The following is a 23,539-nucleotide window of genomic DNA, read 5'->3' as shown; positions in this document are numbered from 1 at the left end:
GTTATAATAGGGACACTGGGCCTTTTTGCAAAAAGTCAGGATCTAGCTTTTATTTTTCTAGCAATGGTGATAAAATGAAAGAATAGGTCATATTAGTTGGCAGTCCAATGCTATTGTTGAGGTGCTGGCAGACATGTTCTTCTCATAGGAACCCTGCAATGTCAACTCTTGATAAGTTTTCTCAGAAATAAGATATTACAGCTTTATGAATCCCATTTATACATGAGGCCTCGGCTCCCCTGCCTACCTCATGATTGACCAACAGCCGCTGTGTACACAGCTTTATGTCAGTCAATGGGGGGTGGAGTGCTCCCCATCTGAATACAGTGTCCTCCGCAATACTCTGTCTTAGTTGCGATTAACCAAACAGCACAATATTTCTTTGTGCTCTTTGGTCCAGTAGCCAGTGGACCGGTCACTATAATATGCTGCCCTCAAATAGGACCATATATTTTGATGGCAGATCTACCGTACTTTAGTATAGATAGTCCTATAGTATACGCAACTGGTTAATAGGACATTTCATCCTTCTTTATATAAAGAGAAAGGATTGTGGTAAAATAAATCGTAAAATATTCGCTAATAGATTTGACAAGCTGTAATGGGAATATCTTGAAGGCAGGTGTCCTGAAAAACCAGTTCTTTTGTAGATACCTTAAAGATTTATTAGACACTCAAATATGTTCATTCATTCATGTGTTCTTATAGCCAAAGGTTGTAACAATGAGTTGTAGATTGCTGGCAGCATTTCATACGGTAAATTCACCTCGTGCTCAGCTGGGACTTAACATCTTTTCTATAAGACTTAATATCCATGGAAACTTATCTACTGGATGTTACACTCGGATTAAAATGTGGAATTGTTCAGAAAATAAAGCTGCATGTCTGTAATCCAGCGAGTGCCCATCTAAGAGCCAGCACAATACATATAATGTATAGCTGCCCTGAGTAACATTGTGCAGTACACAGAAAAGCAACAATACACTGGAATAATGATAGCGCAGGTCTTTTATATACAGCTATATCATAATAATGAAAAATATGGATTCCTAGCACACATGCACTTAGGATTAACATCTTACCTTCCTTTTAACAAATTTATCCCAGTAATTATTAGGAAATGACCTACAAACAGAATAATAAAATGTCACATTATTCACATCACCTGCATCGTGATGAAATCATAAAATAGATTCACATGATGTACATTTAAATGACAGAAACCCCACTGAAAGCTGCGGGTCCTGGTAGAGAGCTGCACTACTGCTACTTATTACAATGCAATGTACAGATCACTATATGTAAGCCATACGTATATAATAAGAGATAACAATTTCATATCCACCTTTCTAATTCCTGGAAACGCTATCTCATATCAACCCTATTTCTACAGTCTTTCCTCTGGTGAAGGGCTAAAGAATATATAAAATATTTATTTGTAACATGAAGAATTTATTTGCAGGGATGACCTATTACTAAGGCCTTATTCACATGAGCATGCCTCCCATTGATGCCATCAGTCAGCCATCCATTGCCCATAGTCTCCCATGTTAAACAAGCCTATATGTTAAACGTATACATTTTTTTTACTTAATGGGTGTGATGGATGCCTCTGTTGGATGCTCTCCGCCGCCCATAGACTCCTATATTAAGGAAAATGTTTACGTTTTGGTACTTGATGGCGCGAGATTGTATTGAATTGGTATCATGATAAATTGTAACTTAATGCAAGTCAAGAAAAGTTATGGGTGGACACATCTGTAATTTTTTGTGAATAAGGCCTAACTTTACTATAGAAATGACCGCATTCTATCTGGTGACTATTTACCTATGTAATCATTAGACCTGCGCGTTTATATAAGGCTTCGTTCACATCTGCGCTAGGGCTCCGTTCTGACGTTCCGTCGGTGCTTTCTGTCGGAGCGGAGCCCTAGCAGACACAAACGGAAACCATAGGTTTCAATGGTGCCAATGGTTTCCGTTTGTCTCCGTTGTGCAAGGGTTCCGTCGTTTTGACTGAATCAATACCGTGGTCGACTACCGTGACAGACGGAACGGAGCCCTGGCGCAGATGTGAACGAAGCCTTAGGAACAATAAATCTTGTCTTATCTACAGTATATCTACTCTATTTTTGACTGAACTCTATAGTTTGCTGTAGTCAGCTACTTCTGGCTGGGGAAAGTGTCGTCTTCAATTAATAAAATTTGATCTGTCCTATGTAAGGGCAACATAGTTTGGGGATAGGTTTGCTCTCCAATTAGCCAAAACGTCACATAATAATATTGTGCTGTGTGACTTATAGCAGTGATCGAAGAATACACTGGACTCATAACTACGCTTCCTCGCCTTTCCCTGCAGTGATTGACGGCTGGATCCTGTGTTTCTGTATATATGGCAGCCCGCCAATCACTGTGAGGAGGGCGGCGGGAGTGCTCCCCTCATGAATACACCTTTAGGCCACTTTCACATAGCAGTATTTTGGTCAGTATTCTGCAACAGACTTTGTAAGCCAAAACCAGGAGGGTGTCCTAAACAAGGAAGAGGTGCACATCTTTCTCCTTTTTCTGTGAGGGTTCCACCCCTGGTTTTGGCTTCATACTGCCATGTGAAAGTGACCTTATATAGGGCAGCATGACAGATCAGTTTTAATTAAAGGTCCAGAACGTCTGCCAGCATAAGGAGTATTTTAACTTGCATATCTCCAATGCCTCGAACATTCAGAGATAAATGATAGTAGCAGCTCTCTGCATAGGCTGATGTCATTAGATTTAGGAAACTACAGCAAACAGTGTTCCTTATGTATTGTACTTTCTTAATATGGCAACTCCTAAAATATAACCCCCTAACGGGGAATCTTTGCTGCTTTTTCAAAGAAGCTTAGTGTGAGGGAGAACAGTGCATCTTTTTCCTCTGCTAAACATATCTTCTGGTCCAGATTTCTTTACTTAAAAGGGGCAGACTAAGCAGTTTTGTTCAGAAAGCTGGAATCACTGCCATCACTACTGTCAAACTAACAGCTGGTATCTTCTGGTGACCAGGTTCCAAGGAACCCCAAGATTCAATGTAACCCAAGTTAGGAAACACTGCATTAGGGTATTCTTAAGACTCCCTAATAAATTGGCCCTGCTGTTTGCTAGGTAAAGGAGCAAACGTGTTTAGGCCATTCAGCTCTGGCCCTGATCATGCTACTAAAAGGGAAAATAAGTCCTGATTACTGATGGCTACAGGAGGTCACATCTCACTGCAAATTCTATTGACAGATTTTGCAACCCCTATCTTGTATTGCAGCAGATAGTAGCTGCAATGGAGATAAGAGTAAAGTTTTTTGTTTTTTTAAACGAGCATTTTTGGCCAAGTTATGACCATTTTTATATTTATGTAAATGAGGCTTTCTAAAGTACAACTGGGCGTGTTTAAAGTAAAAGTACAACTGGGCGTGTATTATGTGCGTACATCGGGGCGTTTTTACTTCTTTTACTAGCTGGGCGTTGTGTATAGAAGTGTCATCCACTTCTCTTCACAACGCCCAGCTTCTGGCAGTGCAGACACAGCCGTGTTCTCAAGAGATCACGCTGTGTCGTCACTCACTTCCTGCCCCAGGTCCTGCATCGTGTCAGAAGCTGGGCGTTGTGAAGAGAATTGGCTGATACTTCTATACACAACGCCCAGCTAGTAAAAGAAGTAAACACGCCCAGATGTAACACATAATACACGCCCAGTTGTACTTTTACTTTAAACACGCCCAGTTGTACTTTAGAAAGCCTCATTTACATAAATATAAAAATGGTCATAACTTGGCCAGAAATGCTCGTTTTAAAAAAAACAAAAAACGTTACTCTTATCTCCATTGCAGCGCCGATCTGCTGCAATAGGAGATAGGGGTTGCAAAATCTGGTGACAGAGCCTCTTTAACTATCTCGTGATAGTATCTACAATATGTCCATTGTACTTGGAGAAGACTTTTTGTCAGTCAGAGATTTCCTGCTCAGATTGCTGATGGCCCAAAGGTGCACCCCGATCAAACATAGGTAGTCCAGATGTAGCAGTGCAGAATTTGTCATTTACCCTGCAGTCCCATGGAAAATCTAATAGAACAATGTACTGTACTTTGATACCACAAAGTGTTACATGTACAGCTGCTACATTGATAAATTAAGCTCTGCTACATATGTAAACACAAAAGATAATAGATTAGAAGAATAAAAACTGGGTTTCTTACGGGGTATTTATAACAAGACGATCCCATTGCCCTTTGATGTCATCATCTGAGGGCTGCTCTGTGATATACAGACCATCAAACTCTACATTGCGAGCAATTTCCTTCTCCCGTTTAAATACCACCAGTGGAACCTTTGGGGAGAGAATAGATGGATAAGCATGATTAACATCCAGGTAACTGCATCATCTATTCACACCTTTTAAAAGGAACAGAAAGAATACAATGGATATGTCTATCGCTGTAGTGATTTCCCAGTATGCGCGATGTGTACAGTAGATTTTTATTGCATTTCATTTTTAGATTCCCTAGGGGAATAAACTGGTTATGATTGTTAGAGCAGGTTTGGTCGGCCACCGTACCTCCATGTTACAAGGTACTTGAAAGATATGCAGAGGTTTTGCTTAGGGGAATGCTACTGGCCTGGGGCGTTCTCCATATGAACCTTTTAACTTGCGTAACCCAAAAAACGGAATACACGTAGCCACTAAGGAATCTGGATCATAAAGGGAACATACAGTAGATGGAGAATCTTACTAAAAAAAACAAAAAACTATACAGGTTGGTGTATTAAGTAGAAGTTGTAGAATCTACAGACATCACGTCTTCTCCTGGTTCTAGTAAAAAATCAATATCTTGACATTCATGAAAGACATCCCGTTTGAAACATATGGGGACTTCTGGATGCCCTATATGTTCCATTTATATTTTACGTTCTGATTGCTAATGAATCCCAATGAAAATGTATTTTTGTTATGTATATGCTGATGTTCACACATTCATAGTCCACTCTGTATTTTAATGTAACTAGCATAACAATTTTTTTTGTGCATCCATCATGCAGTACATCCTCTATAGCAGTTAACGTTTAGAATCATGCGAGTGCTATCGGCAGCTAATTGTGGCAGAGAAGAATAGCTACACTGCTGGAGACTAGTGGTGGCTACAGGGATAGACATAAAATATGTGCAGGGGCCCACCATAGAATTAAAATAACAGCGCATTATACTGTAGAATACATTGCATGTAAGGGACTGTGATAGGGTATGAACACACAGGATTGCATGTAAGGGACTGTGATAGGGTATGAACACACAGGATGGATATGTTGCGTAAAAGTACACAGCATGTCAGTCCTGAGAGCCGCAGGGAATTCCAACTGAAAGTCCGCTGCGTAAATACTGCAGGAATATAAAAAATGTCATGGCAACAACTCTCTTCTAAGTGTAGCCCGGCCTCCTGGGATGACGCTGTAGTTGGCTTCAACAGTCACATGGGATGAAATATCATCCCGGAAAGGCTGGGCTACGCGCAGAACAGAAGATCGCGTTGCTAGGACAACAGCCAGGGGTAACTAAATTTTTTTAAATTAATTTGAACTCAAAAAAAGCTGGGGGGTTTTTTCTTCTCATTTGAGATTTTTGTGGCGGAATCGCAGCGTTTCCACTGCAAAAGTCGCAACACATAGCTCTTTTTTGCTGGTTTTACCTCCCCATTGAATTCAATTGGGAAAACCCACAACCACAACCAAGGAGCTGTTATTAAAAAACTGCACCGCAGGTCAATTTATAAACGTTTTTTGGCAGATTTTTTCCGCTGTGTGTTTGAGATTTGTTTAAATCTCCACCACAGTGGGGCGTGGCTTAGCAGCGCATGTGAAAGGAAGCATAAACCGGAGCTCCCGCTGCCGATATCCTACAGAACCATCCTAAAGACTCAGTTCTCCTACCGGAGACATACCTGAGGAGAGAGGGGAAATCGTGGTGATCAGGGAGACAAAATTCTGGACGCATCGGAGGCTGTGATGACCCGATCCAGGAGATCCAGGACGGCAGAGGACGGTGAGCTGGGGGCGCAAGATGGCGCTGACATGTGCTCATATGCAGGGAACAGGGATGTGAGAGGGGCGGCGGCATCGCGGCTGGAACGCTTTGCCAGAAAAACCCCTGTGAACAGTGATAAGAGGGAAAGGATGGCGGATGGAGGGAAGGAGCAGGCTGGCCGTTCTGGATCTAGATTTGAACCGCTGCGAGCGCAAATGGAGGCAGAGGAGGAAGAGAATGGGGAGACTGTTGCAGATGACTTAGGAGGAGGATTGGATCGAGGTGTACAGACCCTGGACAAACCGGGCCCAACGCTGGCAGATGTTTTTTCGGCGGTAAGCCTGAGCAATAGCACGCTAGCTAAACTTACCTGCCAGGTGGGGGCAATTAAGGAAGATTTGTCCATAATACGGCATGATCTTCAGAAAGTGTCGGAACGCACGACAGCGGTGGAGGGTCGAGTCAGCGAAATAGAAGACAGTATGCTGCCTATGAGAAGAGACGTGAATGCTGTGGCGGTAGATGTTACGTATCTTTTAGCAAAAACCGATGACCTGGAGAACCGCTTGCGTCGAAATAACGTCAGGATGGTGGGCATCCCTGAAAAAGTTGAGGGGTCCAATCCAGATGCTTTCTTTGAAAAATGGCTACTGGAGGTTTTTGGCAAGGAATCGCTGACCCCACTGTTTGCGGTGGAAAGAGCTCATAGAGTGCCCACACGACCGGGCCCACCTGGGAGGCCACCGAGACCGGTGCTAGTGAAATTGCTTCATTATAAGGACAGAGATCTGATTCTTCGACAGGCCCGAGAAAGGCAAGATATAAGAGTGAACGGGGTGAAAGTGTCGTTCTATCCAGATTTCTCTGCGGAGATACAGAAACGGAGGATGCAATTTCTGGACATTAAAAGACGACTGAGGAATCTTCGAGTTCAGTACTCCATGTTGTATCCGGCTAAGCTCCGAGTGGCGGCATTAGGATCCGTACAATTCTTTGAAAATCCGAAAGATGCGTTACGGTGGTTGGATAGTCACGAGGCTCGACTACGACATGATCCGGAGGAAGCGGCGGCGTGATCAACAAATGGATGGGTGAAGTCGGGACTCTGCTATGGTGGAAGGAAGAGGACTTGCGCAAGAATATAAGGCATTATTTTCTGCATTTATATGTTGATTTTTGTTAAGATGATGTCTATATCTCATTGTTGGCGGGAGGAGAGGAAAGATGCTGTCAGTCTAAAGGCAGAATTGAATGTAGGAGTCATAAAAATGCTACTTGTTTATTGAGGAGAAGGTGGCGGGAGGTTCTTGGTTTTGGAGGTTAAATTGTGGAAACAGATGGATTTCTACAATGTGAAAGGGAAGCTGTATGGTCATGGTGGTGAAGTTTTCTTCATCAGCCCAGGCCCTCTGAGGAGGGTAGGTTTATGGAAAGTTGAGTGGGAGGGGGTGGGGGGAGGGGGGATGTTTGGGAGGGAAAGGGAGTTTGAAACGCAGTACGCTCTGATTGTCATTGGGAGTAATGGAAATAGCCACTGTCAAATGCAAAAAAGATTCAGATGGGGGGTAGGGTAAATCTTCTGTCCTGGAATGTGAGAGGTATGGGGGAGGTAACAAAAAGGCGAGCTATCTTTGAATACCTGAAAGGACAGTCTGCTGGAGTGATGGGTTTGCAGGAAACTCATCTTACTATTGACACGGTGCAGCAAGCGCATAGGGTTTGGATTCGACATAGTTTTCACTCCTTTCATTCTACATACTCAAGGGGGGTTAGCCTCCTGGTTCATAGGGATGTGCCTTTTAGCTGTATAGATTCCTTTAAAGATAGGGCAGGTAGATATGTTGGGGTGCACTGTAAACTGTTTAACTGGGAATGTATAATTGTGGTGTTGTATGTGCCTCCCCCGTATTCTGTGGGTCCGATGAGAGAGGTGCTGGAGAAACTGGCTGGGTGGCCTATGATACCGACTATATTGATGGGAGACTTCAACAACATAATGAATAAAGGGTGGGATAAATTTCCAAAAGGGGGAGGGGTGGGAGATATTGGCCTGACGAGATTCGGAAAGTACATGATGGAGGCTGGGTTTACAGATATTTGGCGGGCAAAATGGCCCTCTGCTACGCAATATTCGTGTGTATCATCTACATATGGATCATTATCACGAATAGATCTAATGTTTAATAATGGAATGGGGATGGAATGTGTGGAAGGGGTGGAATACTTACCACGGGCACTGTCTGATCACTCCCCAATGTTACTTAAGCTCCGAACAAGCTCAGAGATGGGGGGGTTGAGAATGCACTGGAGGTTAAATCCGTTCTGGATACGGTTAGTGGGAGAGGAGATAATAAATATGAGTCTGCAAGAATACTTTGAATTTAATAAAGGTACGGTCCCTATGGATATTTTATGGGATGCTATGAAGGCGACTATAAGGGGAGTGTATATACGGGAGATCTCGCTCATTAAAACTAAGTCGCGACAAATGGGTCAACATTTGACAGATAGGGTCACAGTAACAGAGGAGAGGCACGTTACTAATAACACTGCGGAAACACTAGCCCAATGGAAGGTTGCTCAGAAATTGCTTAGGGAACATCAGCTGGAGCAAGCGGCTAATAAAAGACTATTCTTACAACAAAAATACTATGAGGAGGGTGAAATGGCGGGCAGACTGTTAGCAAATATGGCACGGCCGATGCGGGAAAGTGCGTTCATTCATCAGCTGCAGACAGTGCATGGGACTCTGGTTGGAGAAACAGGGGATATATTAGAGGTGTTAACATCATTTTACAAGGAACTGTATTGTACTAAGGTGGACTACTCGGAGGATCTGCTGTCAGAATATCTGGCAGAAATGACATGGGTTACCCTGGGGGAGGAGGAGAGAGAGGGATTGGAAGAGCCAATTACGCTAGAGGAAATACAGGAAGCGTTAACTTCTATGGCAAACGAAAAGGCTCCAGGGATAGATGGTATACCAACTGAATTGTATAAAGCATATGGGGAGACGGTTCTGCCGGAGTTATTGGAAGTGTTCCAGGATAGTTTCACCAGGGGGCGTTTACCGCAGACAATGTATGAAGCTGTTATAGTCGTAATCCCCAAGGAAGGGAAAGATCGGAAACAACCTGACTCATACAGACCGATATCTCTATTAACCACGGACATTAAAATTTTAGCGAAAGTACTGGCTAATAGGCTGTCGCGAGTAGTGACTAAAATTGTGGGGACAGATCAGTCGGGATTCATGCCATCGCGCTCTACGGCAGTTAATCTACGTAGACTTTTCCTGAATTTGCAGACAGATGCTCCGGATGCGCGGTGTAGAGCAGTGCTGTCTTTAGATGCCGCCAAGGCGTTTGATAGTGTGGAGTGGGGGTATCTGTGGGCTGTCTTGGAACGGATTGGCTTTGGAAAGAAATTTATAAAATGGATACAATTATTATATAAAGAGCCGGTAGCTAGGATAAGAGCAAATGGAAGGATGTCAGATTCCTTCAGACTGGGGAGGGGGACGCGACAGGGATGCCCACTTTCGCCACTACTATTTGCGTTGGCAATTGAACCCCTAGCCAATATGGTAAGACAGCATCCAGGGATAGAAGGGTTTCGGTGTGGGGAGCTGGAGGAGCGCATAGCATTATATGCGGATGATATTTTGATGTTCTTGGGGGAAATAAATTACTCATTGCCAGTAATAATGAATGTATTGGAGCGCTTCGGTAGATTTTCAGGACTAAAAATTAATTGGAATAAGTCGGTGTTGTTGCCACTCCAGCCAGTAGATACGCCATTGGTGATTGGAGGAGTTGAGGTACCGTGCGTACAGAAATTTAAGTATCTGGGAATCATGATATCGGCGAGGGTGCAGGACTTTATTGAACTAAATGTGATACCATTGTTGAACAAACTCACGGATAAGACCAAAATATGGCTCGGGCTACCACTGTCAGCACTGGGTCGAGCAAATCTCATCAAAATGATTCTGATGCCCCAGATTCTTTATGTGGTGCACAATGCCCCAGTGTGGCTGCCTAAATACTGGTTCAGAAGAATCCACAACTTGTTTAGGGACTTGGTGTGGAAAAGGGGGATCCCCAGGATAAAACTGGATAAACTACAACTACCAGTGGAACAGGGAGGGTTAGCTATTCCGAATGCATGGATATATTATCTAGCGGCCCAATTACAACACTTTAAGGGCTGGAAGAATAGGGAGGAGTGGGATTCTAGTGGGAAACTGGTGTATTATATGGGTCAGAGAACGGATGTATTAGAGGCCATGGAATCTCATAAATTAAGGAGGGAGGCAAGAGGAAAGCCGACTTTACTATTAATACATAGAGTTTGGTGGGAAAGTAAGAAATTATTGGGGGCCACGGGATGCTCCAACTATATGCCTTTATGGGGCAATCCATACCTATGGGAATTTAATATGCTGGAAGGATTTCAAGACTGGGAACAGGCGGGGATTAGATATGTGTACCAGCTGTATGAGGGAGGTGTTCTTAAGCCCTTTGCTCAAATACAGGAGGAGTTTGGACTCTCACACCGACTGTTCTACCAATATCTTCAATTAAGGCATGCGGCGCAGGCTCAAGAGAGACTGGTGGATTTGAGCTGTTCCACCATGGGAGGGATGGAGCGGGTACTAGGGGCAAAAGACACTAAAGGGATTATCTCGGTGCTATATAATACGCTACTCTCTTGTTTTCTGGGAGACCCGTTGGTGGAAATCAGACGTAAATGGGAAGAGGATGTAGGACCCATAGGGGATGAAGACTGGGAGGAGATACTGGGATCATCTAAACAACTCTCTATTAGTGTAACGCACAGGAGGTCACAACTTTTTCTATTACACAGGGTGTATAGGACGCCTAAGGTGCTATGGCAAATGCACATTAGATCAACTAAGGAATGTCCCAGGTGTATGTTTGATGGGGCGGACATAAAGCATATGTTTTGGAGCTGCCCGCTGCTAGAAGGCTATTGGAGGGAAGTTAAAAGTGTGGTGTCTAAAGTATATGGGAGAGATTTCCCAATAGAACCTAAAATATTCTTACTGGGCTGCATTGGGGAGGAAGGAGGGGATGGAATGGAGCTAATGTCTATTAAAAAGATTTTGTATCATGCTAGGAAACTAATCGCAAAATATTGGCTGCAGGCGGATCCCCCGGAGGTAGCTGAACTGGTTGGGTATGTTAACCACACGGTATCACTGGAACAGCGGATATATCTGAAAAGAGGGACAATTCAGAAATACGAGAAACAATGGGGTAAATGGGTACAAGCCTATGGCAATGCGGATCACTAGATAAGATTTGGAGGAGGGATGACACATATACATGTTTAAGATCTGGTGAAATATCGGTTTACTATGAAAGAGACACGGAGGAGGAGTGGTGGAAAAATCAGGGAAGAGAGGGAGTACTGCAAGGGAGGGGGGTAGTTCAGTTGGAGGGAGAAATAGGTGATGGTATAACCAAAGATGTTGTATACATGCTATAAAGTACTTGAAGAAATTTTGCACTACTTAAGTGATGTTATGTTAATTTTATATGTTTTTTGTAAAGTACTGTAAGAAATGTAAAGGCTGTATAACTGATGTTGTATTATCAATAAAAACTTGTTTGATTAAAAAAAAAAAAAAATCTCCACCACAGTGCTGCTACTGTATTACACTGCAGATTTACCACAATGAAATCCATTGCGGAAAATCTGCAGTGTTTAGGCCCAGTATGTTCCTACCCTTAATAAGCCTTGGCTTATAATTACTGGCGGATTGTGATCGACCTGAGGAATAAGCACAGTCTGGCAGCTGCTCAATCCCCTCTCCCCTTTGGGTACATATGCACACTTGGCCATGCATGCATGTGTTTGGGGGGGGTCAAAGGAGATAGCTATAAGGTGTAGACCAACTTAAAGGCTAATTTCTACCTCTGGGACTCGCATCTATCTGTCCCTCCTAGTGACCCGCAGGTTATTGTATGTACTGTATAGTAGTTGACCACTTCTGTAGAGCAGTGAAACAAGACTTTGGTCATCTACTCTGAATGGTAAATTTTGGCTGCATACCTTAAGACAGTAGTATCCAATAACACAAACGAAAGAGATGATAGTGTGAATAATAGCTAAGATGCGCAGTGTTGGAGCCATATAGCCAGTGTTTTCCTGAAGGACAAAATAAACCGCTCCTTCTTCTGTATCTTCCTCATCTTCTTGGTATGTGTTCCATATGTTGGAATCATTATCGGGGTCTTCATTTGAGGGTTCCTCTGTGACCTAGAAAAACGTATGAAGTAAAGCAATGTTTAACAACTGTGTCATCAGAACTAGCGTTAAGTGAATTATTAAACTAGCTATACAGGGTTCCTCAATGCTGTATATCAAGGCTAATGAAGGATTCACATAGTTTACATTGCCACGACCCCCACAAGGCGAATTAAGTTTCTTGTACAAATATTTCCTCAGACGTTCATCTATTTCCTATGATACCAGGACAATGTCTGTACAAACTTCAGTACACAGAATCTACAAATGCATTTTATCTTTTTCACTGTTTAACCTTCTTACCACATAGACGGCAGCAGAGCAACATAATGAGGAGGCACAAGAAAGCACCGTAGAGCTGCAGTATGATCCTGACAATGAAGCTTGTCTTGGGAAGAGACACTGAGAGTCTATCTTCAAAGAAAGTCTTCCTCATAAGAGGACAATAGATCCAGCAATGTGAGAAAAGAATCTATTCCTAAAGTACTTTAAATAAAGACCCCTCTATGATGCAGAACAAAAAATGGTATCATACAGAAAGCTTTACCTTGTAAAACAATAGAATAAAGTTAATGGCGAATGCCACAAAGAGAGCGAGGAATCGTAGATTGTAGAAATTTCTGGCCAAGTAATTCTGAAAAGAGATCGAAGAAAATACAGATTAAAGCGTTTACAACACGTCTCTAAAGTTCTATGTGGTCTCTCTGGGGAGATCTGAACATGTTCCACTTTTGGTCATTTGGTTTGAACCTTCAAATAATTATCAAATGTAAAAATGTCATTCCTATTTTCATCTTGGCCGAGTAACTTTCTTCTCTCGAGAGTCACAGAAGGGTAATTTAAAACAAGATGGATCATTTCTGAAACACTGACATTGCACAAGTAGGGCAAGGCAGAGTGCAGTTATATTACTCCTCTATGGTAGTCATTATGAGATGTAGCAAGTCCATCATGCATAGAATGTAAAGAAAAAATGGGTCACGATGCCTATATACTTTTGGATTGCCACAGGCTCATCCTTTCAACCTTTCCTTATTCTCAAGCTATTTAATTCTCACCCACTTAGTGTTTCCTTGAATAGAATGTATTACATTATATTTATACTATTTAAAACCAGGTACTGAAAGATTCTCTTTCTCTAATCATTTTTTTAATGATTGTATATTTGTACATTTTTATTCTATTTTCTTTATTTGATTATGAGGGCTGCCATCTTTCCAGAGCTGTGAACAAAATCCACATAGACATAAAAGAAAAAACTTAAATCAGGAAACCTCTCATTGACCTTTATGGGAGAGTGTTGTGGGCATGCTTTGTGATGTGCAGAAGAAACATTGGGAGGAGGTGAGCTGTTCAAATCAAATATCAGTTATTACCTTCAGGGTACATTCACACAGGTCGGATACGCTGTGGAAAACTACGCAGTGTATCCGAACTAGAATCCTCAGAGAATTTTGGCTACAGCTTATTCGATTCTTTATGGGTTATAAATGTCGAAAACTTAGGTTCCTTTAACACCGGTCTATTTTGGCCGTAGCAACGACCAACGAAACGGCTCGTTGATCGGAGCTCATTGATCGGTGCTAGATTTCTCCTTTCACAAGGAGCATATGATCTGTGTTGTATGGGCATGAGCGATCGTTACTGTCCTCATACATTAACATGTTGGCAGCATGTCTCTCTGTTTACACAGGGAGATGTGCTGCCGACAACGATAATATGTTGTGCTGCAGAAACAATACGATCAGTCGATGAAGGAGTGTTGGCTCGCTCATTGGCCTTTTTACACAGGGAAATGATTGGAAACGAGCGTTCTGTGAACAATCGCTATCCCAATAATTGGCCTGTGTAAAAGGGCCTCAAGTCTCATCTGACTGTTGATGGGGAGATGTATCAAAACTAGTGCAATGGCAACCAATCCGATTCCAGCTAACATTTTTACATTGAAAGTAGCAATCTTAGGTGACGCAGTCACTTAGACCACTAGGTTTGCCATCTTTGTGCTCTTATTAGGCCCTGCCTGAGGAATGTAAAAATTACAATACACTCCAATACTAGTCACCTAGGGATTAAAAATAAAACTGTAGAAAAAAAAAAATAATTGGGGTTTTCCCACCAGGGATATTTATGACATATTCACAGGATATGTCATAAATATCAGATAGATGCGGGTCCCACGCTGTTTCCGTAACTACTATTCAGTTCTATGGGACTTAAGAAAACAGCGTAGCTCAGCTAGCTTTCCCTGTTTATTTTATTATGGTTGGAATTCACCTGCTTCAGCCGCAACACAGCGTGGCAGAATGGGGTTTAGGGGGCCCCGTTCTAGAGATAGGTGCGGGTCCCAGAGGTGGGACCAACATCTATCTGACATTTATGACATATTCTGTGGATATGTCATAAAGGTACCTGGTGGGAAACCCCTTTAAATAAATGTTTTTTTCATATACAAAAAAAAATATGAACCGTGTACAAAAACTTTTATAATTTTCGCCCCAAAAGTAATGTAAAAAAATAAACATAATTGGTATCGCTGCGTCCTTCACAGTCCAAACTATTATATTATAACATTTACGCCGTTAAAAAAACCATAACGACAGAATTGCTGTTTTTGGTCACCTTACCTCCCAAATAAAATTAAATAAAAAAAGTGATCAAAAAGGCGTATGTACTCCAAAATGGTACCAATAAAAACTACAGTTTGTCCTGAAAAAATTGGTTACTATTGGCAACAACTCCTCTTTTTGTTTTGATTTATCTACACCTTTCCATAACCAAAATCAAGATAATCTCTTACCAGCATTTTAGTCTGGTAGATCTCCAGTCCTGCCAGGAAATTTGCCATAAATGCTTCATGCTCTTCTTTTTTCTGTCCTCGTCTCCTCTTCCTTCTTGGCCCCTCTTTACTTTCCAAGAATTCAGACAGTTCTTCTGCCTTAGCTTTGTCCTTTTTCTCACCATCTTCCATGCTAAAAATGACCAATGATTATGATCAGTAAATGGCTAACAACTTTCGTGGTCTCAAAGATAATCATTGGATATATAACATGTGGGATGTATAATGCGGCACAGTGCCCCCAATACGTGACATGTTACACATTATTTTTTAATTATGACTTTGGCTACTGCTGGCTGCAGCAATAAATCACATATTGGTTTCAGAGATAAGATTTTGCTACTGGGAAACCGTCAACAAACTGACTATTTTTTTTTAGAACATTTTTAGACATGGGGGCACTAACCCTAATTCATATGAATGTTTACATCCTAACTGTATGTGTATGTTTGTGTGATAGGTGATTTGACATCCTAATTCTCCATTAATGATCAAGGCTACTGGAGGTATTAACCACTTAACGACACATCACTCCGATAACTCCGATCCTGGCCGTCTAACTACGTAGATGCCACGGTCATCCTATCGCCCCCTTGTAATGTGATTGTGGGGTACCGATGGTTGTCAATAAAAGCCCCTAGTTCTGCCATCTTTGTGCTTCTATTAAGCCATGCTGGAGGCAGAGCTTGATAGATGCCAGTAAAAATTACAATATACTTCAATACATAGGTATTGCGTATTGTTCCAGTGATCAAACGATCGCGTCTCAAGTCCACTAGAGGGGCTAGAAATAAACTGTAGAAAACAGATAAATAAAGGTTGTTCTTTTTAACATACAAAAAAAAAGATTTTGCATCCTTGTGCAGTCCGTTTAAATAACTGACAGCATGCTAACCAATGCAATTCAATGGGGCTATTCATATCTGTGTTCTTTCACGGAGCTGGTGTCCGTTGCATGAAACTCATCGCATGTTCTATTCTGGATCAGACTCACCCATTGAAGTCTATGGGTGCGTGAAAAAAAAAACGACAGTACACGGACGAAATTCGTGTGGTGTCCGTTTTTCACGCATCCGTTGCAAAAAAATGCAGAGAAAAAAATAAAAGTATAACCAAGTGCTTGTAAAGGGGAAACACACACGAAAAAAAACGGATGCTTGACGGAAACCACACTGGTGCGACACGGACAGTCATATGCATGAAAAAAGGCCCACTTTCCACAAGATTTTTCTGCATTTTTGTTTTTCCTAAAGCATGTGGCTGACGTGTATAGAAATTTCATCTACTTTGCTTCTACTGTAAATGCTCCAGAATATCCACACAGAATTCTGTAGCGTATCCTGCATGTGGGAACATACTCTTGGTCAGTGTTTTGCATCAGTAATTGGAAGCCAAAACCAGGAATGGAGAATTAACAGAAAAAGTATCATGGAAAGATTTGTACATCTGTGATTGGGACCACTCAAGGTTTTAACTTCCAAATGCTGATGCAAAATAGTGATCTAAATACTGCCGTGTAAGAGGCTTAAATCTGTATTAAGGAATTAGTCAGCAAAAAATTTGGATTTTATTAGGTTAAAAAAAAACAACTTATGGTGTTTAAGGTTACATTCAGATGAGCGTCGGCAACATTGGACGTGAAAAACTGAAGTTTTTCACGTCCGAGGTGCACCTGTGGGGGACGCATTGTCATGGATCCCCCATAGACTAGAGCAGGGGTCTCAAGCACGCGGCCCGCGGACCGCATGCGGCCCCTGGGGCTGTCATCTGCGGCCCGCGGGACACAGAGCCGCTAGTATCGGCTCTGCTCCGAGACTCTGGAATTCCCTGACATCGCTGTCCACATATGAACAGCGATGTCTGGGGCTTCCCCAGAGCCGGAGTCCCGAGCAGAGCTGGTGTCGGCTCTGCTCCGGGACTCTGTGGAATTCCCTGACATCGCTGTCCACATATGAACAGCGATGTCTGGGGCTTCCCCAGAGCTGGAGTCCCGGGCAGAGCGCTAGTACAGGCTCTGCTCCGGGAATTCCCTGACATCGCTGCCCATATATGGACAGTGTGTCAGGGTCTTGCCCAGAGTGGAGCAGAGCGCTGGTGTCGGCTCTGCTCCTGGACTCTGTGGAATTCCCTGACATCGCTGTCCACATATGAACAGCGATGTCTGGGGCTTCCCCAGAGCCGGAGTCCCGAGCAGAGCGCTGGTGTCGGCTCTGCTCCGGGACTCTGTGGAATTCCCTGACATCGCTGCCCATATATGGACAGTGTGTCAGGGTCTTGCCCAGAGCGGAGCAGAGCGCTGGTGTCGGCTCTGCTCCTGGACTATGTGGAATTCCCTGACATCACTGTCCACATATGAACAGCGATGTCTGGGGCTTCCCCAGAGCCGGAGTCCCGAGCAGAGCGCTGGTGTCGGCTCTGCTCCGGGACTCTGTGGAATTCCCTGACATCGCTGTCCACATATGAACAGCGATGTCTGGGGCTTCCCCAGAGCCGGAGTCCCGGGCAGAGCGCTAGTACAGGCTCTGCTCCGGGACTCTGTGGAATTCCCTGACATCGCTGCCCATATATGGACAGTGTGTCAGGGTCTTTCTCAGAGCGAAGTCCCGGGAAAAGCGCTATTATCGGCTCTGCTCCGGGACTCTGGGGAAGCCTCTGACATCGCTGTCCATACATTGACAATGATGTCAGGGGCTTCCCCTGAGCAGGAGTCCCAGTGATGTCAGGAGCACAGCTGGAGTCCCAGGAAGAGCCTACTAGCGCTCTGCCTGGGACTCAAGCTCTGGGCAAGCCCCTGACATCACTGGGGCAGCCTCTACAGAGGGCACTGGGGCAGCCTCTACAGAGGGCACTGGGGTAGCCTCTACAGAGGGCACTGGGGCAGCCTCTACAGAGGGCACTGGGCAGCCTCTACAGAGGGCACTGTGGCAGCCTCTACAGAGGGCACTGTGGCAGCCTCTACAGAGGGCACTGTGGCAGCCTCTACAGAGGGCACTGTGGCAGCCTCTACAGAGGGCACTGTGGCGTTATCTACAAGTGGGTGTGTGACAGTATATGAAGAGGACACTGGCATTATCTAGGGATGTGTTGCATTATCTACAGAGGGCACTGTGGCCTTATCTACAGAGGGCACTGTGGCCTTATCTACAGAGGGCACTGTGGCCTTATCTACAGAGGGCACTGTGGCCTTATCTAGGGGTGTGTTGCATTATCCACAGAGGGCACTGCGGCAGCATCCACAGAGGGCACTGCGGCAGCATCCACAGAGGGCACTGCGGCAGCATCCACAGAGGGCACTGCGGCACTATCTAAAAAGGGGCTGCCCAATCTTGACATGTGTGCTAACTGAGCCGCTGGACTGCATTTAGCGACACTTAAACTGGAAAGCTGGATTGTTGAAATAAGCACGTGGAGAAATATCTCAAATTTTAAACTTAGCGCTATTATTATAGTAATGTAGTATTATTATTCTAGTAATGTAGTATTATTATTATTATAGTAATATAGTGTTATAGTAGTTCAAATAACTAATTGATTAACAATAATTTTGTATTGTATCAAATTTGAAAGTAATGCGGCCCGTCAACTTCCCATTTTTTCTATATGCGGCCCACTTACCCGGCCGAGTTTGAGACCCCTGGACTAGAGTCTATGGAGGGATGCGTGACACTCAGTAAAATAGAACATATCCTATTTTCTGGACGGACCCTTCACACGTTCCTTTGAAACAAGGGTCTTGTGAATGGCCCCCTTGAAATACATTAGTCTGTGTGACGTGCCGATATTTTAACGGCCGTCACACGGACGTAATACACGCTCATCTGAATGAGCCCTAAGAGTGGACTTTAAATTTAAAGGGAAGCTTCACCAATGCAGTTACTTTACCCATTGTATGGCCACGTACACAACAGCGTATTGACACGTAATCTGCCAAAAAACGCGAAATTTTTTTATGCTGTTTTATTGAACACGCGTATTCTGACTTTTTTGGACACTTTATGCTGATTTTTTCAAATACTATACCTAAATACCTATACCTTAAAAATAATGTTGGAATTGTTTAAATTAGGATCAACATTTATCATTATCCCAGTAGACATGAAAGCTTTAAAGAGGCTGTCACCACATTATAAGTGGCCTATATTGTACATGATGTGATCGGCGCTGTAATGTAGATTACAGTGGTGTTTTTTTATTTAGGAAAACTCATTTTTTACGGAGTTATGACCTATATTAGCTTTATGCTAATGACTTTCTCAATGGACAACTGGGCTTGTTTTACTTTTTGACCAAGAGGGCGTTGTACAGAGGAGTGTATGACGCTGACCAATCAGTGACCAATCAGCGTCATACACTTCTCTCCATTCATTTACTCTGCAGATAGCAATATAGCTATATCATTATGTGCAGCCACATACACAAACACTAACATTACTGCAGTGCCCTGACAATAAATATACATTACCTCCAGCCAGGACGTGATGTGTATTCAGAATCCTGACCACTTCTCTGTGATTTACAGCAGAGCACAGCGAGATCTCGCTGTAAATGACAGTTTACAGCGTAATCTCACGAGACTACGCCTGCTGTGCTGTAAATCACAGAGACGCTACAGAAGTGGTCAGGATTCTGAATACACATCACGTCCTGGCTGGAGATAATGTAGGACACTTGAGTAACATTATTGTGTGTATGTGGCTGCACATAGCGATATAGCTATATTGCTATCTGCAGAGTAAATGAATGGAGAGAAGTGTATGATGCTGATTAATCAGCGTCATACACTTCTCTCCACAACGCCCACTTGGTCAAAAAGTAAAACACGCCCAGTTGTCCATTGAGAAACTCATTAGCATAAAGCTAATATAAGTCATAACTCCGTCAAAAATGATAGTTTTTCAAAATAAAAAACACCGCTGTAATCTACATTACAGCGCCGATCACATCACGTACAATATAGGCCACTTATAATGTGGTGACAGAGCGTCTTTAAAATATAGTATAGAAAAATGACAGTAGATATGCAAGATGAGGCGGAAGTATAGACAGGATGACAGCTATAGATAGGAAAGGTGTTGCACAGTTACATGTGCAGTTTGCTTGTGGTCTTTCCATTATTGTGCTACTGTGATGTCTCATAGCCGACGTTTCAGGGAACTTACTCGGCCTTCTCGGATTCTGATTTTGAGTTGTCCTCATTTTCTTTAGCAATTTCCGCTGCCTGCAATAACAAGGTAAGACATTCATTGTAGAGTGATTTGTGTTATTTTATTACCATTAAAATAATTCAATTAGCAGGGTTATCTGCGTATATTCCAGATCCTCTGCTTGCTTTACTCAAAGAGACTTTGCAGCTAAACTAATTAAACGAGAAGATTTTGCAAGTGATACCACAAACCTTATTTTACAGCTGGTCCCTCTGGTAATTCCTTTCACGCTTCGTTTTAAGTGATAAGGAATTTTCTCAGAACTGTTTATAAAGATTGGCTACTCTGGAACTTGATCTGTGGTTGGGTCTGCCAGATCAACCATTCAAAACTGGACACACATGAAATACAATTTTGCTGAATGCTAATTTGTTTATTGCTATAGTAACAAAACGGACATATACTGTATAATCAGGTCACATGGTCATACTTTGTATGGCACAGCATATTATTTTTGCAGTGAATAGTGTTGGCAGAACTCTATAGCCTTATTTAGTCAACTGTATTTAGACATTGTATGGCAGTGTTATTTGGGCACCATACTGAATGTTATAGTTATTTGCACACTTTACAGTACACCATATGGGGGCACCAACAGAAGGCACTGCACAGGCTATTGTCCAGTGTAAGGCCAGTCCTGGCGGAGTCATGCAGCCTCTCTCCTTCATTCACATAGTATTGGAGAAACAAATCCATGTAGCCCATATTTTGTGAAATATGATTTCTGTGTTTCTACATTTATTCACTTATTTCTTCAGAGGCAGTGAGGCACTTACTTGCCTGTATCCAGTGAGAAAATAAAAGGGGCTTTGTGGGGCCAGCCACATTTGAGACACACAGTTTTACATGCCTGAAAGAAGGTTTCACACATGAAAGTCCTATTCGAAAGAGAGGGATAATCATCAGGCAGGATTAGAATTAGGCATAACTTGTGTTCATCGGAGACACATACCCCCATGATGTTGTTAAGGAATTTGAGAAGCCGGATTCTAGGACAACCCCTAAGCAAGTGGAAGAAAGAACCTGGCACATTTGTGCATTTTGGACATAGATTTTGCCCTGATTTTCGAAATTTATGCAGATCGAATGTGGTATAGTATGTTCTATAGAGAATAAACTTTAGTCATACGTTCAGTAAAACCAGTTTAGGGGTTCCAATGCTAGGGACCATTCCCGGATTCCCATGTCCATCTTACGGTGAGAGGGTATCTCTAGTTTTTATAGGCAAGCAATTCCTTATAGAGCACCAAAATCATTCCCTTGCACGTCCGTCGTAAAATAAATTTCAGGATATAAAAATCACTCATGATTAGAGATGCTCCAGCGAATTGAGATAAGGGAGGTGGTAGTTATGAGGGAGGTCTATATAATCATGGAGCTTTTCAAATAATCACATATATATCACTTATATAAAGAACTCCAGCTCTCATCCAGAGATGTGCGCAGGGAAGATGCTTCTGTTCCGACAGGGCCAGATTATTCCATAAAAGGTTTATGATCGTCAAATCCCACATAGTAGCACATTTTATGAGTAGCAGAAACAATCATAATAGTTTGTTTGTCGTAAGATGGAAGAGTCTGTAAAAGTGCAGGATCTACTTGGGGAATCAAAATATAACAGGTGGGCTGGATAGGAGTAGGTGTCACGGGCATCATAGAAGGGTCAAATTGGTAGATTCATGGCTCTGGACAGTTCTGAGCTGTTCGACCAGGTGAGGTGGAAGAACTGGGCCTCCCAGTAATAAAGCTGCATGTCTGGGAGGATAAAACTTTTGGCTTCCTACCTTTGAAAGATTCCAAGATGTAATCGGGATGTATATGGGTGACTGTAACACAATGTAACATATTTTGGGGAGGAGTTCTATTTTCACCAAGCTTGCCCTTGCAGGTATGGAATAAAAAGGTTAGACTAAGATCGGATTTTAGATCTGACATCGTTTAGCAGGGGAAAAAGGTTAAAGGAGTGGAAGTCCTGTACTGAATGAATTATTTGGATACCCAAATATGCATTGGCAGTGGACCACTGGAAAAGATGTGAAAATGCTAACTCCATCTGGGGTCCCATATCAAAAGGAAGTATGTGGAATTTTTGCCAATTGATTTTTAGGCTTGAGTAGAAGCTGAATTGGTCTATTAACGAAAGGACTATTTGCAAAGATTAGCCCAGGTCAGAAAGGTATTTCAGTGTGTTATCAGCATATAGGCTGATGGTTTCGACCAAATAGTTGATCTGGAGTCCAAGGACACCCAGATGTGTTCAAAACAGGATAGCAAGGGGTTTATGGCTATCGCATATAATAAGGGGATGGGGCATTCATGCCTAGTGCCGTGGTGGAGGAGGAACGGGTCAGGGTGGCGCCCATTCATCATTATATCATGGATCAGCAGGTTGACACAGCAGGCTAAATTTTAGCCAGTATCTTAAAGGGGTTTTCCCAGATCAACTTTTCAAAAGCGAAACAGACGAAAGATAAACTTTGTGATTTACTTTTAGAATAGTGCTCCCGTTTCCATATGACGTAATCTTTACTTCTTGCTCTAGTGACATCCCATTTACCTATCCTATAGTGAAGGAGCCTCTAATCAATCACCAGTATATGAGACTTCACTAGTGACGTGCCATATAGGGGCCAGTCAATTTAGCAGGAGGGAACATGCATACGTGGTCCTCGCCATACTCTGCGGGCTGCAGCTCTAATAGATAAAGAATAGTGCTTTACATAGTGTCTGGTAGAAATGCCTGGGATCTAACAACTGGGAATGAGTAAGTCGGAGGAGAGTGGAGCAATGCCAGGAAATGTAGTTTCAGCATCAAGCGGGACCTTCTGTCCCAATCCACAACTGCAGCCCCACAATGTAAACAAAGAGCGCGCGATGGGGATGCAGATAGCGTTAGAAAAGCGATTATAATGTTGAAAGGGTAGAAACATGTTTATTATAAAGTACAAATGTAATTTCAGTGTTTTTTTTTACTTTTCATGAACTCAGAAAACCCCTTTAATGTAGGAGGGAAATACGGGAATAAAACCCGCACAAGGCAGGGTCATTCCCAGGTTTGGGGATGACAACCATCATAGCCTCAGTCAAGGATTTGGGGAGTCTCAGGACATTATAAGATTCCTTATAGGATTTATAAAATTCCACCAGTAAACTGTCAATGCCCAGGACTAGGAAGGAGGATCT

At 42.8% G+C, this 23,539-nt stretch overlaps 1 protein-coding gene across 4 annotated transcripts in view; it reads right to left on the bottom strand.

Annotated features, from left to right (window-relative positions):
- Positions 1 to 23,539, bottom strand: part of RYR3 (ryanodine receptor 3) — a 658,838-nt gene that overhangs the window by 28,617 nt on the left and 606,682 nt on the right. For all 4 annotated transcript variants that reach the window (XM_075844915.1, XM_075844916.1, XM_075844917.1 and 1 more), the window contains 6 exons: positions 20,312 to 20,370; positions 15,114 to 15,285; positions 12,864 to 12,950; positions 12,122 to 12,328; positions 4,221 to 4,351; positions 1,083 to 1,125 (listed from right to left, as the gene is read on the bottom strand). In XM_075844915.1, coding sequence (XP_075701030.1) covers positions 1,083 to 1,125; positions 4,221 to 4,351; positions 12,122 to 12,328; positions 12,864 to 12,950; positions 15,114 to 15,285; positions 20,312 to 20,370 — 699 coding nt within the window. The remainder of the gene's footprint in view (positions 1 to 1,082; positions 1,126 to 4,220; positions 4,352 to 12,121; positions 12,329 to 12,863; positions 12,951 to 15,113; positions 15,286 to 20,311; positions 20,371 to 23,539) is intronic.

This window comes from Rhinoderma darwinii, chromosome 12 (genome assembly GCF_050947455.1).
Source record: "Rhinoderma darwinii isolate aRhiDar2 chromosome 12, aRhiDar2.hap1, whole genome shotgun sequence".
NCBI lineage: Eukaryota > Metazoa > Chordata > Amphibia > Anura > Rhinodermatidae > Rhinoderma > Rhinoderma darwinii.
The sequence above is the reverse complement of the archived record's forward strand: the minus strand, read 5'-3'. Positions and strand labels throughout refer to the sequence as shown.